Below are 16331 nucleotides of genomic sequence, written 5' to 3' on the forward strand. Positions count from 1 at the left end.
GTGGAATATCCCAGACCAGGACCCCCACCTTCTCCCCTCTTTTAATGGTGTGTGTTCCATTCTAGGTATAGGGTATTTCAGCAGGTCCAGCTTGTAGCAAGTCAATGAGATACCAGTGGAGATTAAGTAGACTTCACTAAACACGAAGTTGGAAAGAGATGTGCAACACACTATTATATTACACACCATTATATTACTATTTCCCCCGGACAGACACAGTAGATGCACATAACTTCATGAGCATAGATTACAGTTATCAGGAAGTGATGAGTTTTGAGTATTTTTACCTTTGTTTTTAATATAATTTATTTCACTGTAAGATGATGTAATTTAATTTTTATTGTGGTATAGTTGATGTACAATATTATATAAGCTGCAGGTGTACAACATAGTGATTTATAATTTTAAAAGATTATACTCCATTTATAGTTATTATAAAATATTGGCTATATTCCCTGTGTTGTACCATATATCCTTGTAGCTTGTTTATTTTAATATAATTTAATTTTTAATGATGGCTGTGTTGCAAAAAATCCTGAAAATTGAACAACTTGGACTCCTTGCAAATAGGCACACATTGACACCAGTACACCACTGGTCTCATCTCAACAGCCCAAGCCCCACTCTCCCCACCCCCACCTCCTATGCCCCAGAGATCCCAGAGTCTGTCCCTGAGCCTCTCTTCCCCCCTCATTCAAGATGTGTACCTACGCATGCTCACCAGGGCCCAGAGGTCCGGCCCCCAGTTCCCATTCATACTGAGTCTCACTTTATGTGTCCTTCCCACTAAGCTCTGTGTATTGGGGCTTCCTTCTCACCCGCCCTGCACCTGCCCAGTATCCCGGTTACTCAGGATTTCCCTTCCAGGAAACAAAGTCTTGAGCTAGAACAGGTTTTTAGCCCCATCTCTGCCTCAGAGGGTGAGTCCCCTTCACTTTGACAACTTGATCCCCTTGACCTGTCCTACTTCCTGCTCCTCCCCAGGCCGTGCCTAATGGGACCACGTCATTCTGCACTCTTCTGTACCTCCCGGCCTCTGTACCCCTCCTCTCTGAGTTCAGGTATTCTGTTACCTGCCCACAGCTGGAAGAATGACAGGTCACATGTCCAGCCCCTGCCCAGCCCAGATGACGCTATAAAGGCCTTCTTTGAAAGAGAAAGAACAAGGTGTCATTCTGTACAGGGATCCCAAGGGACCAGGCATCCAGCCTTCCCAGTCTGCAGCACCCGGACCCTCTCCTGGTGTTCTTCAGGTGAAAGACCCATTCTTTGGAGACCCAAACTCCTAGCCCTCTGGCCTCAGATCTCCACCTTGAGACTCTTCTTTCTCAAGACCTTTTTTTTTTCTTTCCTTTCTAGGCCTTAGTCACATCTGGGACTCCCTTCCAGGCTTGGCAGGCAGAGTATCTCAAGATGAAAAGAAAAACATCTTTCCTTGCTTGTTGGCTGTGGTTTCACCTTCTACTACTTTTAGGAAATGGTGAGTGTTTTTGTTTCAAAGAGGATAGTCTTGAAATTTGAGGAGAGTGTGGGAGAAATGTTGACAGTCCTGGGTTGCACACTCTGTCCTGTTAGCACTCATTCTCATCAAAGAGCAAGGACCAATATTTTGCTCTACTCTCTTCAATCCAACCTAGCATTTGTTCTTCATTCTGGTCCCAATAACAACTCTTCTACCTGGAAGTCTGGCCTATTTCCTTTGTAATAAATCAGTCCCCGATTGAGATGCATTCGAGTTGAAAGGAACCTTAAAGTTAATGTCTGACCACCCACAGTAGGCAGGGGTCCATTTCCAGCATCTCTGACGGCGGTCACCTAGCCTCTAACTAAAATTGTCAGGGGATGTGCTGTTCTATCCTTGAATAACTTTAATTCTTTCCAGAATTTGCCCCACATGGCTTTGACTCCTTTGTTTTATGCCCCTGAACAACACACAACAAATCCATCCCCTCTCCACAGGCCAGTTTCTCATCTCACTTAGTTTCCCTCTTGACCCTGACCCTAACCCTAATCAGAGGCAATCGTTGGAAGTATTTGGATTCTTCCCCTAAATCTAAACTTGCAATCTTTATGTCAGTCCAGACAACACTAAGAAAGGAACACATGCATAGAGTAAGGGGAAGAAAACCCATATCCCAGCAGAAGAACAGGGCCATGGATGACGTGAGGGTATTTAGGCACCTGGGAGGCCAAGAGCTGGGTTGTTACTGGGATGGAAAATCAGAACAGGGTAGAAAATAGGCATGAGGCAGACGGGAAAAGCACGGGCCTCACCTTAACTCTAACTCACTAACCAAGGAGGTTGGGTCCCTTCCAGGAACCCTGGGAGATCTCATCTCTTCCAGCTCATGTGGCTAGTTCTCTGCCAGGACAGGGGCCAAGGCTGCGTGGGGTCCCAAACTTTTGTGTGCATAATAATTACCTGATAGTAGTAAAAATGCGCATTATTCCCCTTCCCACACTTCCACTTGATTATGTCTCCCCTAGAAGAAGGGTACAGTTCATTTGGAGAGGAGCTCAATATATACACATGGACCCTGTAACCATCTCTTTTATATTCTTCATCTGGAAAGCATCACAAATAGAGAAGGAATAACACCTGTGACCCCAGGTCATGTGACTCCCCAGGTTCTGTGACCTAGGCTACAGACCAGAATATGAGTTAAGGGCTGCCTCTAGCGTCCGGCTGCCTTGGTTTAAATCCCTGTTCTGTGTCCTGCTAGCTGTCTAAGTTGTTTAACTTCTCTAAACCTCAATTTCCCTATCTGTAAAATGGGGGTAATAGCAGTTCCTATCTCATGGAGGTATTATGAGTATTTGAAGTACTAAGTCTTCTGTGGCACTTAGCACAACGCCTGGAACATCATCAGCATTCAATAAGTGATAGCTATTATTGTTGTTGACAGCAGGAGTGGTAGTTGCAGAACCAAACACAATTTCTAATGGAACTAACCAGCCATCCTTTCTTAATAAGCTGTCACTTCTAATGCTAGCACTACAGCCGTCTCTCTTGAATCAACCACACCATCCAGCAGGACCACCACAGTCACCTCCCCTGGACCAACCACACCACCCCGTGGAACTAACACAACAGCTACAACCTCCAATGGCACCAGCACAAGTCCTGCCCCACCAAGGAAAGAGGAATACGCTAAAGGATACCTGAGGCCTGGGGAAGTCGTCCTGGTCACTCTGGCCTCGGTTGCAATGGCGGTGACTCTCCTCACTGGACTCCTCTTCCATTTTGTGAGTGCCCGATGTATAGGAAACCCTTTTTCTAAGGGAAAGAGAGCAGGGAAGTGAGGAAGGAATTAGGCTAGAGAGAGCAGGGTCACTGTGGGAGTAACAGGGATGAAAAATCAGGGAAGACACAGAAACCCCATGTTACAGCCAGCAAGACAGAGGGTCAGAAAAGCCAAGACATATTCAGAGGGAACTGCTGAGGGGGAAAAAGGGGTCAAAAGAAGTAACGAGGTGGGGAGAGCTGGCAGGAAGAGGGTGCTTGAGACTGGAGAGCACTGGAAGAAGGGGCAAAGCTCTGAAACTATTCAGCCTTTTGTTTTCTAGAGAAACTCTCTGAGCCTAAGAAACCTCTTCAGCGTAGATCTCGCACCACCACCATGGCCATACCCTCATGGCTCTTATGAAGTCCCAGAAGGGTCGAGGGCAACTGTAACTGATTTCAGAGGAGACCTGTTTCTTCCTGCAGCCGTGGAGCTGACTGGGAGACACGAGTGGTCCTGAGCATCCCTGAAGGCAGAAGCATCACCATCCAGTGGGTGTGGGGAGCTGGCCTGAGGGACTGGGGACCTGAGTGTCACCCCGTCCTGCCTCTAGGGCTGCTTCTCCCAGCTCTCCTTCAGTCTCTGACTGTCTGCCTTCCCGTTTGGTTTTTCCAAACCAGGAAAAGGAGGCTGCAGCTGTGAATAAATTATTAAATAATTGTGTCTAATATACGTGAGCGCCAGATTGTGAATGTGTTTGTATATCACTGTGAATAGAGGTTCCTTATATCATTAAGACCCCTCTTCCAGGGGGTGGTGGGTAAAGTTCAGTGGTAGAGCACATGCTTCGCATACAGGAAGTCTTAGGTTCAATCCCCAGCACCTCCATCAACAAAAAAGAGAAAATAACTTAAAAAAAAAAAAAAAAAGACCCCTCTTCCTTCTGTTCTTCCAACTCTTATATCCCTAGAGTGAAGTCCAGAGACTTTATATCTGTCCCAGTTTCCTCCTCATTCTGTCCTCATTCCCTGGAGGCCTCCAGGCTGATGGAAGAATGGAATCAGGGAAGATAGGAGAAGGCAGGTGCTGGACTTAACAGGTACATGTTACATAATGAAGAGGGCTCAGGGGAGCCATAACCCAGATGTGAAGTAAAGAATGTCTTGCTAATGGGGCTTCTGGGGCTTCCCCCAGGAGTGGCCACATTCCTTGGCTGCTCAGGTCTAGTCTGGGCTCGGCTCCTCACTGGGAAGTCAGGTGTAAATCACCACCTTTCTCTCCTGTGGGCTCACAGCCCCAGCAGCCCTCCTGGGCAGGAAGAACATGCTCCCAGTTTCTGCACAGGCTAGCCAGGCCTGCCCTACCAGCATCCAGACTCTCAGCAGCCCCTGCAAAACCACACTCAGAACAGGGACACAAAGCCTGTGTGTCAGCGCCATGCTCTTGCTGAAAGCCACGGCCTTGTCAAGGGTCTGATGCAACGTGTTCATGACATGCATTCTGCTGATTCTGATTCTCCCTCACTGCAAATGAATCACTCCTCTTTGTTTCCACAACTTGGCACTTGCTATGGTTCTCTTAGGCTGGGCCTTTGCCAGAGCCTTCTTAACAGGACCAAGGCTGTTTACGTACATTTTGCAATACTATTAACAAAACAGTTTTAAAGAGCTGTATAGAAGCTAAACACAAAAGAGGACCTAGCGTATGATTCTATTTGTTATGAAATTCAAGAAAAGACAAACCTCGTCTACAGTGACAGAGAGCAGAACACTGAGATGAGAATTTTTAGGAAGGGGGAACTTTCTGGATGATAGAAATGTCTTATATGTTGGCTGGGCTGCTGGTTACACAGGTAAATAGACATCTGTCAAAGCTTATCTGGCAGGGAGGGTATAGCTGGTACAATGCGTGTTTAGCATGTGTGAGGTCCTGAGTTCAATCTCCCGTACTTCCATTAAAATAACAACAACAACAACAATAATAATGTAAATAAACCTAACTTCCCTTCCCCACCTCCAAAGAAAACGAGGATAAAATACTGGGCTTTAAAAAAAAAAAGCCTTATCTGCTAAAAAATTTTTAAAAACTTACCTAGGATGTGAGGGCAATCAGGCTGCAACATCTGTTATTCCATTGATCGCCAGGGTTGATTCGGCTTATTTGGCTGGCTAGGTGGGTGTCCCCTTCCTCCCTCGCTGCTTCATGTGCGTCCCTCCCCAAGCTGAGCACTCGGTTGATCAAAGAGGACGACCATCCCCGATAGAGGAGGACTGTTCTCCTCGGTCAAGGGTATACGAGTAGCTGCGCTCTCCCGCTAGAACCTCCAAACAAGCTCTCAGGTAAAAAACTTATCTAACTGAATACCTAAGATCTGTGCATTTCACTGTTTCTAAGTTTACTTCAGAAAAAAATGTTTTTAGTTATATTTAATAGGGTTTTTTTTTTTGTTACACAACAATATGGATAAATGCTTCAAAGCTAATTTTTAAGCTAAAAAGAAGTCAGAATAAGAGGTCAAAAAATTTTCACTTTATAAATAGAAACCTCAAAACCAGGCAAAATTAAACTGGAGTGTTCAGGAATGTGAAGCTAGGTACCATTAGTACGAAGAACATTGATGTAGCGATTACTATAAAAGTCAGGACAACGGTTACCTTTAGCAGGGATGGAGAGGCGCGTAATTGAAGGGGCACATAAAGGTTTATAGGGCACTGACCAGTTTTTGTTTGTTGGCCTGGGTTGTGGTTACATGGATTTTTATTTTAGAACAATTCATTAAACTGTACATTTAAATCATAAAAAAAGGGTTTTGTCTTTTTTTTTTTATATATATGGTTTTATTCTTGAAGGCATTGACTAGTCTATCAGTTATCTCCCCTTCAGCTTTAATAGTCTCTAGTCCTTTATCTTAAAACAATGATCACCTTTCTCACTCATTTCTTCATTCATCCATTCACCATAATTCCAGAGCACTGACCTGCTTGGCACCAGGTCCTGAGAAGTTGGGGTAACAAGGATGAATGCATGGGTCACAGTTTGGTAGAGGAAACAGATTTGTAGACAAATAAGTTTAGGCCAATGCATCAAGCAGCACAAACTGAAGTGCCCAAGGAGGAAGCATGTAACTTGACCAAGGGGAAGAGGGGCTGACTCACACAGAAGATGACTTTGATGGGGATTACAGACTTAGCAGGCATTGACAAGGAGGAGAAGGGGAAATGCCAGGCAAGAGAAAACTTTGTGCACAACAAGGTGTGACATGGACAGGAATAGTCAAAAGAGTTGTGGGACTTGATGGGATGGCACAGGGAGATGTGACTAGAGGGTGACCTGTGTGTCCTTGAGTGCCATACCAAGGAGGCAAGAACCTGAGACAACAGGAAGCCAACAGTTCATTTTACAATGTTGCAGGACAAATTTTTTTCCAAGGGAGAACACTCTGATCACCTGGGTAGAAAGTAGAGGCTGGAATCTCATAAGGATGGGAATCCAGAGGCCTTTGTAATGTCTCAGCAAACAAACAAACAAACAAATCCAAGACCACAAAAACATGGAAATAGGAATCAAGAAGAAAAGTGGATTTCAACAGGCTTTTGCCCAGCAGTTAAAAAAAAACTTCATCTCCAGAATCCATGATGATTTTTATTTAAAGTTCATTTTAAGAAGGTCCCCATCTAAAAACTCAAAACAATTCTTTTAAAATGAATTCTCTGAATTCTTTTTTTTTTAATTATCTTATTTTCTTTAAATAATAATCAATTTGTCTCCCTCCTGCTGCAGCTAGAGACTGGGGGACAGGCAGAGGGGAGACTGGGAATATCTTCTTGATTATGATATGTTTTATAATCAAGAACATATTTAAAAATATATTTATTAAAATTTCCATATGAAAGAATATATTCAAGAATATATACAAGAAAAAGTTTATTCTTGACTGATGAATAATTACTGATATCATCTATGAATAATACATAGATTATCTTCAAAACAATAAGGCTACAGACTGTATAATTCCATTCAGATGACATACTGGAGACAGTAAAATTACAGGGGCAGAGACCAGATCTGTTTTGCCAGGATCTGGGGTTCAAGGGAAGAGCGGGCTATAAAGGGACAGCACAAGAAGGCTTTGGGAGATGATGCAGATTCCGTGTGGTGAGTACATGGTTTATCAAAATCCAGAGAACTGTAAACTACAGAGAGTGAATTTTACTGTATGGAAATTTAGCAAATCAACAGAGATGTAGGGGCAGAGGTGGAATGCAGAGCTGACAATGAATCACATAATCACCCTGAAGGGGATGGGGAAGAAGATGCCATCCTAAGTAGCTTTGAAAACCAGTGTTTTGACTGTAAGACTAAAGACAGAAAGCATGTGCACAAACACTGTAGTCTAGTTGGTAACTTTGTTTCTCACACAGGTATGGATTAGCAATTCTGAAGCCACTATGGGTTTACTAGGGGTGAACAAATAAGTGGAAATATTATAGATATTAGGAGATATGTCAGAGGAAGAAGTTACAAATAAGGGAAAGGGAGAAGCTAGAATGAACCGTGTTGCTGGACTGGAGTTGAAGGTATCAAAATGCACTCATGATTTGTTTAATACACACATACAGATAGATAATTACAGAAATAAATACAGGGATGTGTTTATGCATGAGTTAGTATACTTAACATATATTTCCTAGCTCTAATTTCTGTGGGGGACAAAAAGCAGCAACACGTCATCAGCAATGAGCACACCTAGTGCCCAGATCTTGTTTCTAAATACTATTCTCTGATAAAAAAAAAATCAGAGATGTGTGAAGAAATGGTTGATTCCAAGGCCTGGGCAGAGAAAATTCAAAATGAGCATAGAGCATCTTCTGATGTCAAAATGGAAGAAAGTACTTTAAAAAGAGGATGCGGAACATTAAAAAGGCACTGGAGCCAAACTGAAAGAGCTCCCAATAGCCAAGATTTGAGCAACAAAATAAATAGCGGTAGTACTGGATCACAACTCACAGAACACAGTAAAGGCCTATGAGTCCATACTAATATAAATAACCAAATAAAAAAATTGGGAGAGGGTACAACTTTCGTTACAGAAGAATTCCAATTCCCAAATATAGAAGGAAGGAGGGACACCACTACCAACCCACAATAATAACTGCTGCAGGCAAGATGCCCCAAAGTCAGTGAGTGAAAGTTTAAGCAAAAATAGGATATTTGTAGAGTCTCAAAATATCTTCCCCCCACCAAATATTTAGTAATTACAAAGGGACAAATAGTAAGTTTACAGTGGAGAATTCTTTCAGATGTCACCTTCACTGAGTGATCAAGATTAACATCATGAGGAATAAGGCTCATTGATCCCATCAGCTCCCTGATGCAGAACACTGAGAAGGCACATCATCTCTGTGGTACCCTTCCCAATAATCCATGACCTTGATTAAATCATAAATCAAGTTAGTTACAAGAAATCAAACAAACCAAAGTTTTGCGACATTCTACAAAATGTCGATACTCTTCAAATGCGTCAATATTAGGAAAGACGAAGACAGAGGAACTGTCACAGGTTGGAGGAGACCAAGAAGACCTATGAGTAAATGCCACATGGAATCCTGGATTGGATCCTGGAGTAGAAAAAGGACATCAGTGGAAAAACATGTGAAATCTCAATAAATTCTGTAGTTTAGTGAGTAGTGTTATACCAATGTTAATTTCTTAGTTTCTGTAATTGTATAAATTATGTGATTTCTCTGTACTATGTCTACAACTCTCCTATAATCTAAAATTATCTCAAAATAAAAAATTTTAAAACAAAGCAAAACAAAAAATGCTTCATAGATCTCTACATGAACAAAAGTGAATTTTACTATATGCAAATTGAGCTCTTGCCTTAAAAAATAGTATCTTTTCCTTAGATAATCCTTTAAAATATATTCATCAGTTATATTAACTATATACAAATATCTTCTTTTCTTTTTTTTTTTTTGGTGGGGGAGGTAATTAAGTATATTTATGATTTTTTTAATGGAGGTACTGGGGGTTGAACGAGGACCTCATGCATGCTCAGCACGTAATCTACCACTGAGCTATACCCTCCCCCCCAACAAATACCTTCTTAATTTATCTAAATAATATTTTTCTCAAAAATATTTAATCCATTCAAATAAAGTTAGTAGTTGAAGTAATCAATTAAGTTTGGTATACTGGCCATTCATTAAATTGGCTTTCATAAAATCAGCTGCCATCAGAGACGGGAACATTGTCCCAGCCTTCCTGTAATCCCTAGTTCCTATTCCATTTAGGATGACACTGGGAAAGAGATGCCCTCCAAAGGGCAGGAAACTTCCTGCCTCTGAATGAAAACAAGCTGCTATAATTTTCTGGACAATGTTGAATGAGGCCGGGATGGGTGTCAGAAAAGGAAGGAGCATGGGTTTTCTCATTCCAAGCCCAATGGGGCCCTTGGAGGTGAACTAATTTCATCTAGTCACCGAGGGAAGCTTAGTGGGGTGAGGGCAATCAAGTAATAGGAGCAAGGAGGTAAAACTGCAGGTGGGAGATGAGCCACTGAAAAAGACTTTGGTGGATGACTGAGAGAAGAGGGTGGTTTTAAGATAAAGAGATTGAGTGTTTCCACCTTCCTCATCAATGCTTCTTCCTGTTAAGGACTAAGATGCTCTATGCCCTCTGACATCTAGTTCTCCTCTTACCACACACTGTCCCCCAGGCAGACCTGGCATGTACCCTCCTTAGTCACCCCAACCTTCCCACGCCCACCTGCAGAAAAGGAAGTTCAAGCCCTTCTCCGAGCACTGAGACATGGTGTGGCGGACAGCTTTTGTCTAGGGCTCTGCATCTGAAAGTGATGCCACCCATGATGACAAGTTTGATCCCCTGTTACCGCTCAACTCTGGGCCCTGGGCCAGAGCCAAGATCCTCTTCTTGAATCTGTGACATCTCTCTTCCGCCCTGTCACTCCTCTCTAACAGATTTTTCTTCCCTTGATTGACAGAGAGTAGAGGAGTGGTTGTTCCTCCCTGAAAGAAGGAAAGAAGACCCAGGCTTCCTGAATTCCTTTAGTAGCAGCTCATATAAATGTCACAGCCACTGTGCACTTAAGGAGAAGGGAAGACAGAAAAAGTAGAGAGGAGGGAGGAAGAGACATCCTGGCTTCCAGCCCATGTAGATTCTCTTGAGATGAAAACAAGAAAATGCCCTGCCACATCTCTTCTGCTGCTGCTTCTATTCGGGTGTTTAGAACTGGGTGAGTGAACTATTTTTTGGAGAGTAGGGCACAAAGGTTCCCCAGGGTCTGGAGATGTGGGGGTCGGGATCCTTGGAGAAGGTCCTCTTAGGACTCAGGCAGGATCAGTCTTGAGTGAAGGTAACAGGATAGGTGAGAGGACCTTGGGGATCTCTGGACCCAGTGACCTGCCCCAAACTCCCTATCACAGGGAAGCAGTGTTCCTAGGGTTCCTGTTCATCTCTTTCCAGCATCTTCTCTTAAGGAAATTCTCTGATTTTGATTGTTTAGACTTTAAGTTCCTGTATTTCAACTTTCCTTAAGAAATGAAAGATTTGAGCCCTATTTGAGGAATTTGGGGGAATCAGCAGCAGGTAGGATGAACTCTCTGGGGCAAAGGAACCCAAGACTCTAAAATTTATGCCATTTAGGCTGCATTTATTCATGAGAGTAAATACTCTCAGTCCTGATGCCCTGCAGGTGGGGGTGGTGGGAGGGGAAAAGATTAATTTCTTCCTTCTACTTATACCCAACTCAGTGCTGCTGTCAACCCCAGCCAGACCACACTCACCACCCCTTATGACCCCTACCCTCAGACCACCTTGACTATTGCCTGCCTTCGATCTTGCCACTTCTGCCCCAGATCCAACCCAGGAGATGCCTCATTCTAAACCACATACCAACCCATGACCTGAATTTAATCTCTAATAAAAGTCATAGCTCCTGCCTCACTTGTCTACCAGAGACCCAGGCATACCTGGATGAGAGGCAACACATACAAATGTGGAGTCAGAATGGCTGGATTGCTGACATACCAATGCAGGGGAGAGTGAGGTCTACAAAGAGACCAGAACCACAAAGGGAGAATCAAAGGCTGGATGAGAAGACTGTCTAAGGACATGAATTAGTTCTGGATACTCCATATTGTAGGGCATCTTGTGGAATATGTTTAATCAGAATTAAATCTAAAATATCAGATGATCCTTAACTCAAATAAGTCCAACCACATTATATGGGGAGAGAGAGCATTTGAATGGGCAAGAAAGTTATGAAAAATATTAAGCAGAACAGATGATGATGGGCATCAATGATCCACATTAAAAAAGACTTTCAATACAGACACAGGAGCCTGTGCAGACTACACCACCTTGAATTCAGGAACCAGGGAGGATCACACCACTGAAGACCCAGGGATCACAGAGGACTACACCACAGCAGACCCGGGGACCACGGAGGACAACACAGCAGACCTATGGACCATGGAGGACTACACCACCACAGACCCGGGGACCACAGAGGACTACATCACAGCAGACCCGGGGACCACAGAGGACCACACCACAGCAGACCCGGGGACCACAGAGGACCACACCACCACAGATCCAGGGACCAGAGAGGACCACACCACAGCAGACCCGGGGACCACAGAGGACCACACCACAGCAGACCCGGGGACTACAGAGGACCACACCACAGCAAACCCGGGGACCACAGAGGACCACACCACAGCAGACCCGGGGACCACAAAGGATTACACCACAGCAGGCCTGGGGACCATGGAGGACTACACCACTTCAGAACCAGGGACTGAAGACACAGAAAATTACACCACTAAACACCCAGACACTCACCCAGAGGAAACAGATTCAGTGACGGCAGTGAAACCCCCTGGGCTCCAGACACCCATCAGAATCATCCTCATTTCCCTGGCTGCCACCGCTGTCACTGTTGCACTCTTTGTTGGATTTGGCTTTCTTGTGGTGAGTATTTGGCCCTGAAATATTAAGGGCATTATGGGAACAGGGCATCTGAGGAGGATGAGGTGGGCATTGGGAACTGAGGCGTGTGAAATCATCAGGCATGAGGACACCTGCATAGAGCTTTGCAAAGACACAGAGAGACAGAGATGGAGAGAAAGAAAGGGAAGCATAAAAATTGAGGGCAGAACTGAGGGAGGGAGGAAGGTGGAAGAGGCAGAGGGAGAAAGGAGAGGAAGAGGGAAGGGGAGAGAGTATGCAGAGAGATAAAATGGACAGAAAGAGGACCACAAAAACACAAATATAGTGAGACATGGTGAGAGCTTGAGCAAGGATTAAACTATAAGGTTAAAGATAGATGTTTGGAACTTTTCAGAGATGAGAAATTGAGGGGTAACAGGAGAAAATGGAAACATTTTAGATGGCCACTTGTGTCAGAAATTGTGCTGTTTTGTATTAATACCACCCACTCTGAAATTCTGCAAAAGATCATTAAAACCAGGACTGGGTAGGTTTTAATGAGCACAGCTACTCTTTCCTGGAGAGACAATGCGTGACAGCTCTCAGTGGGGAGTTCTGGGTCTTTTAATGTCTCTGAGGGGAATTGTTTCTACAAAAGGAGATAAAAGGACTCTGTGCCAGCCTGTGACTTCCTCTTGCTGACTTTTGGTCTAAAATCCAAGCCTTGGGGGGAAGCTATAGCTCAGTGGTAGAGCTCATGCCTCATGCACGAGGTCTTGGGTTCAGTCCCCAGTACCTCCATTTAAAAAAGAAGAAGAAGAACAAGTATTAAAATCCAAGCCTTCAACTTCTGGCCTCTGCTGAATGGGGAAGGACTGGTCCTTTGGTGTCATCCTACAGTGGAATCTTAGCAAGGGGCAGCTTACACAATTGGCTAGCTCATACAGGTCATTAAAACCTCATTCAAAAAAAAAAAAAAAAAAACCCTCAGTCATTCTTGTGGGTCACTGATGCCATTGTGCACTGACCTCTGGCCCAAGCGGCAGATCCACAACTCGGGATCGGTTTATAAGTGTGATTAAGCCAAAAGTAATGCTCTGCTCAGTTGAGATGTTCATGGTTTAATTTCACCAAAATCACACTGTGAAACTAGGGCATTCTGAAGGACGGCTGACAAAATGAAAGCTTCAGTATCTACTTGGCACACGCATGAGTCACATTCAATATTCATCAGTAGAGGGAGGACCTTCTTGACTTCATTGTAATCACAAACAAGTGAGCTTTTGATCATGTGAATCACGATGAAAAGTCAGATTCTCTTGCTCCAGGCTGGTGGGTCCTTTCCTCCCTCCAAACCAGCCTCTAAGTGTGGCACTGAGTGATCACTAGCGATGGCACCTTCTTAACCCCTTGTAGAGACTAAAAACAAGAGATGGTTCAAAAGTCTCAGGGTACAGGAAGTAAGGGGAAAGTCTGTGTTCCCGAACTTGCTAAATTTTAAACTTTCAAACATTTGACCAAAAAAAGTTTTTAAAATATGAATTATCTTTATTTCCATTCCTCCCCACAATTCCACTGATCAAAATAGTTTTATTCTTCCCACATGACATCAACATTTTTGGAAGCTGTGTCTCTTTTGTGGGAAGTGTCAGGATCTAAAGAAAATGGTAAATAGGAAGGAGTCAGAGAGATGAACTGGATGGATCTTGATAAATCACAACCACCAGGGTTAAAAGACAAACCAAGTCTTTTTTTTTTTTTTTTTTCGGTGGTGGTAATTGTTTTAATTGAAGTATAGTCAATTACAATGTGTCAACTTCTGGTGTACAGCATAAAGGACAAACCAAGTCTTAAAACCAAACCGCATTCTTTCACTCTAGAAAAATTGTTTCCTGCATCCATTTAATCCACCCACCGGAGCTGTTTATCACCCCCCTGTCATGGATCGGAGCACTCCATGAAGAAGATCCCGGCAGTGACTACAGCTGGTTCTAGAGCAAACCAGACTTCTGTCGGCCTCCACGGGACCATGAAGCAGGGTGTGTGTCCTCGGGCCTCCACACCCCCCATCTGGAGCCCCGGAACCACCAGATGAAGAAGGCAGCTGGCCCTGGGGATAAGCACATTAGGGACACTCAGAAGAATGCCTGTCTGCTCTTAGTATCACCTAATTCTGTCTGGCCATGGTTACAGCCTCAGGAAAATTGCCTTTTCCTATCTACCAGGTTAAGTCATTAAAAACAATCTGGGGAAGACACACATAACTCAAATATAAGAGATATTCTTAACAACAAGGTCCTGCGGTATAGCACAGGGAAATATATTCAATACCTTTAATGGCCTACAGTGAAAAAAAATATGAAAAGGCCTCTCTCTCTCTCCCTCTCTCTCTCTCTCTCTATACACACACACACACACACATATATATAAACTGAATCACTGTGCTGTATACCAGAAATTAACACAATGCTGTAAATCGACTATACTTCAATTTAAAAATTAGTCAAATGAAGGAAAAAAAGAGATTTATTAAGCCTGATCAAAGAAATAAAGCAAATGTTTGTCTGTTTCTGTCTAGGTCACATATCTAAATCCACTCATTTAATGAAATAATTATTAACTGCCTAGCATGGGCCATAAATTCCATGCCTTTCTGTCTGTTCATGGCAGTCTGTCGAGCTGAAGGATAACAGCTTCTGTTCTCTCGAGAGCACCACACCCAAGTCCTCCCAACACCCAGGCCAAAAAGCCGTGTCTACAGGATGTAGCCAACTAGTCACTTACTGTGGGGACAAGCCACCGTAGCAAATAGCTGAGTCCCATCTCAATCACGGTATGAAATGAGGAAAGCAAGGTCCTGATCTGACCTCTGACTGGGAGAACACCTCTGTCCCTGTGAGTCATTGAGGGTGGAATTTCTTTCACAGAAAGGCTTCCAAAGGATGCTTAAGATGGCTAAGACCACAGACAAGGCCAAAATATTAAGTGTAACAGCTCCATGTGTTCAGGACTAAAAGCAGAAAGCAAAGACTTTTGAAGATGGCTGATTACTGGTTGCCCTCCCAGCCACTGCTATCAGCATCTCCACCATTTGTTTGATAATGGAATTATGGTGTTATGGTAGAGAATCAGAGACACAGGATAATAAATGGAAATATTAAAATCCAGTTTCAGTCAGTGTTTCCAAAATTTACATAACACCTGTCATCATCCAAGTACTGGCACTACAAACTGAATGAGACTCAAATTGCTTACCAGATAATGCTCAAGACAGACAGGTGCGCTGATCATTTTTATGATACAACCAGTGATGCATTTGACCCATTGGTGCACTGGGGCTGCTGGAAGCTAAAAGACTGAGGCTCATTATCAGGTAGCTTGGCACACTTGGAGCAAACCCCTTTCCTTCTCAGAGCCTCTTTTCCATCCTTAAAACGAAAGAATGGGATTAAATAAGTACTAGCAAGCCTTATTTAATAAATAAATATTTATTACTTACTATTTTTGAGAAATGCCAGTATTTCTCAAAATTAAGTGGTAACTCTTTTAAGGAGAAAAAATATTTTTGAGAACTCCCAGTGTTGGCTTAAATTAGTGTGATTGTTATTATATTACCTAAGCATGTATAAACCAGAAAATGACATACAAACTCCTGATACTTGTAGTCTACTGTTCCACTAAAATTACAGATTACAGTGGTAATTTAATATGATGCATGATTTTTTTTGCTAAAGAATTATTTGCTCCCAACACTGACATGGTATTAATTCCTACAGCATAGTTAAACAAATCTCCTTTGCATGGGCTTTCCCTGCGCCAGCTCTCAAGACTTCATTCTCTCACTGAGCTGTGAGATTATCTGGCCTTCAGATTAAGGCAAAGGCATCATTTAAATTCTAAGACAGTCCTTGTTCTACTCTTGCTAACCTGTGACAATTATAAAGACTCATCATTTCTGTTAGCTTTATATTGGTTTTAGATTGGTCATCAACAAAATCCAGGAAAAGATTTTATTATGGAGATTTTAAAGATTATCATCTAAAGAAAATATGTGTGGCAGAAACATCGAGTCACTATCCAAAATCCATTCTCCTCTTCTTTAGTACTTGGAGAACCCAAGTTTTGTGTAGGGTGGCAATGCGTCTAACTGGA

The 16331-nt window shown here is 43.1% G+C and overlaps 1 protein-coding gene and 1 long non-coding RNA gene across 3 annotated transcripts; both read left to right on the top strand.

Moving 5' to 3' along the window:
* Window positions 1-1129: 1129 nt before the first annotated feature.
* LOC123618696 (uncharacterized) lies at window positions 1130-3956 on the top strand. Of its 2 annotated transcripts, none has more exons than XR_012501042.1 (4): window positions 1130-1253; window positions 1360-1480; window positions 2975-3246; window positions 3568-3956. It is a non-coding gene; the product is annotated as an uncharacterized LOC123618696 (long non-coding RNA). The 2 variants fall into 2 exon arrangements; XR_006727149.2 differs by having other exon boundaries at window positions 2994-3246.
* A 6366-nt stretch (window positions 3957-10322) lies between these two features.
* On the top strand, window positions 10323-14748 carry MUC22 (mucin 22). The gene is made up of 3 exons (XM_045521643.2): window positions 10323-10482; window positions 11581-12221; window positions 14060-14748. Exons 1-3 carry the CDS (start codon window positions 10416-10418, stop codon window positions 14138-14140), a joined length of 789 nt encoding a protein of 262 aa, XP_045377599.1. The 5' UTR covers window positions 10323-10415; the 3' UTR covers window positions 14141-14748.
* The last annotated feature ends 1583 nt before the right edge of the window (window positions 14749-16331 follow it).

The sequence above is a fragment of the Camelus bactrianus genome, chromosome 20, assembly GCF_048773025.1.
Source record: "Camelus bactrianus isolate YW-2024 breed Bactrian camel chromosome 20, ASM4877302v1, whole genome shotgun sequence".
Taxonomy (NCBI): Eukaryota; Metazoa; Chordata; class Mammalia; order Artiodactyla; family Camelidae; genus Camelus; species Camelus bactrianus.

Bases quoted from the DNA above. Each gene is read 5' to 3' on its own strand.
- MUC22 (XM_045521643.2), top strand. From the start codon at position 10,416: ATGAAAACAAGAAAATGCCCTGCCACATCTCTTCTGCTGCTGCTTCTA. The intron at 10,483-11,580 runs GTGAGTGAACTA...CTTTCAATACAG, and splicing joins ATTCGGGTGTTTAGAACTGG to ACACAGGAGCCTGTGCAGAC. The intron at 12,222-14,059 runs GTGAGTATTTGG...CTTTCACTCTAG, and splicing joins TTGGATTTGGCTTTCTTGTG to AAAAATTGTTTCCTGCATCC.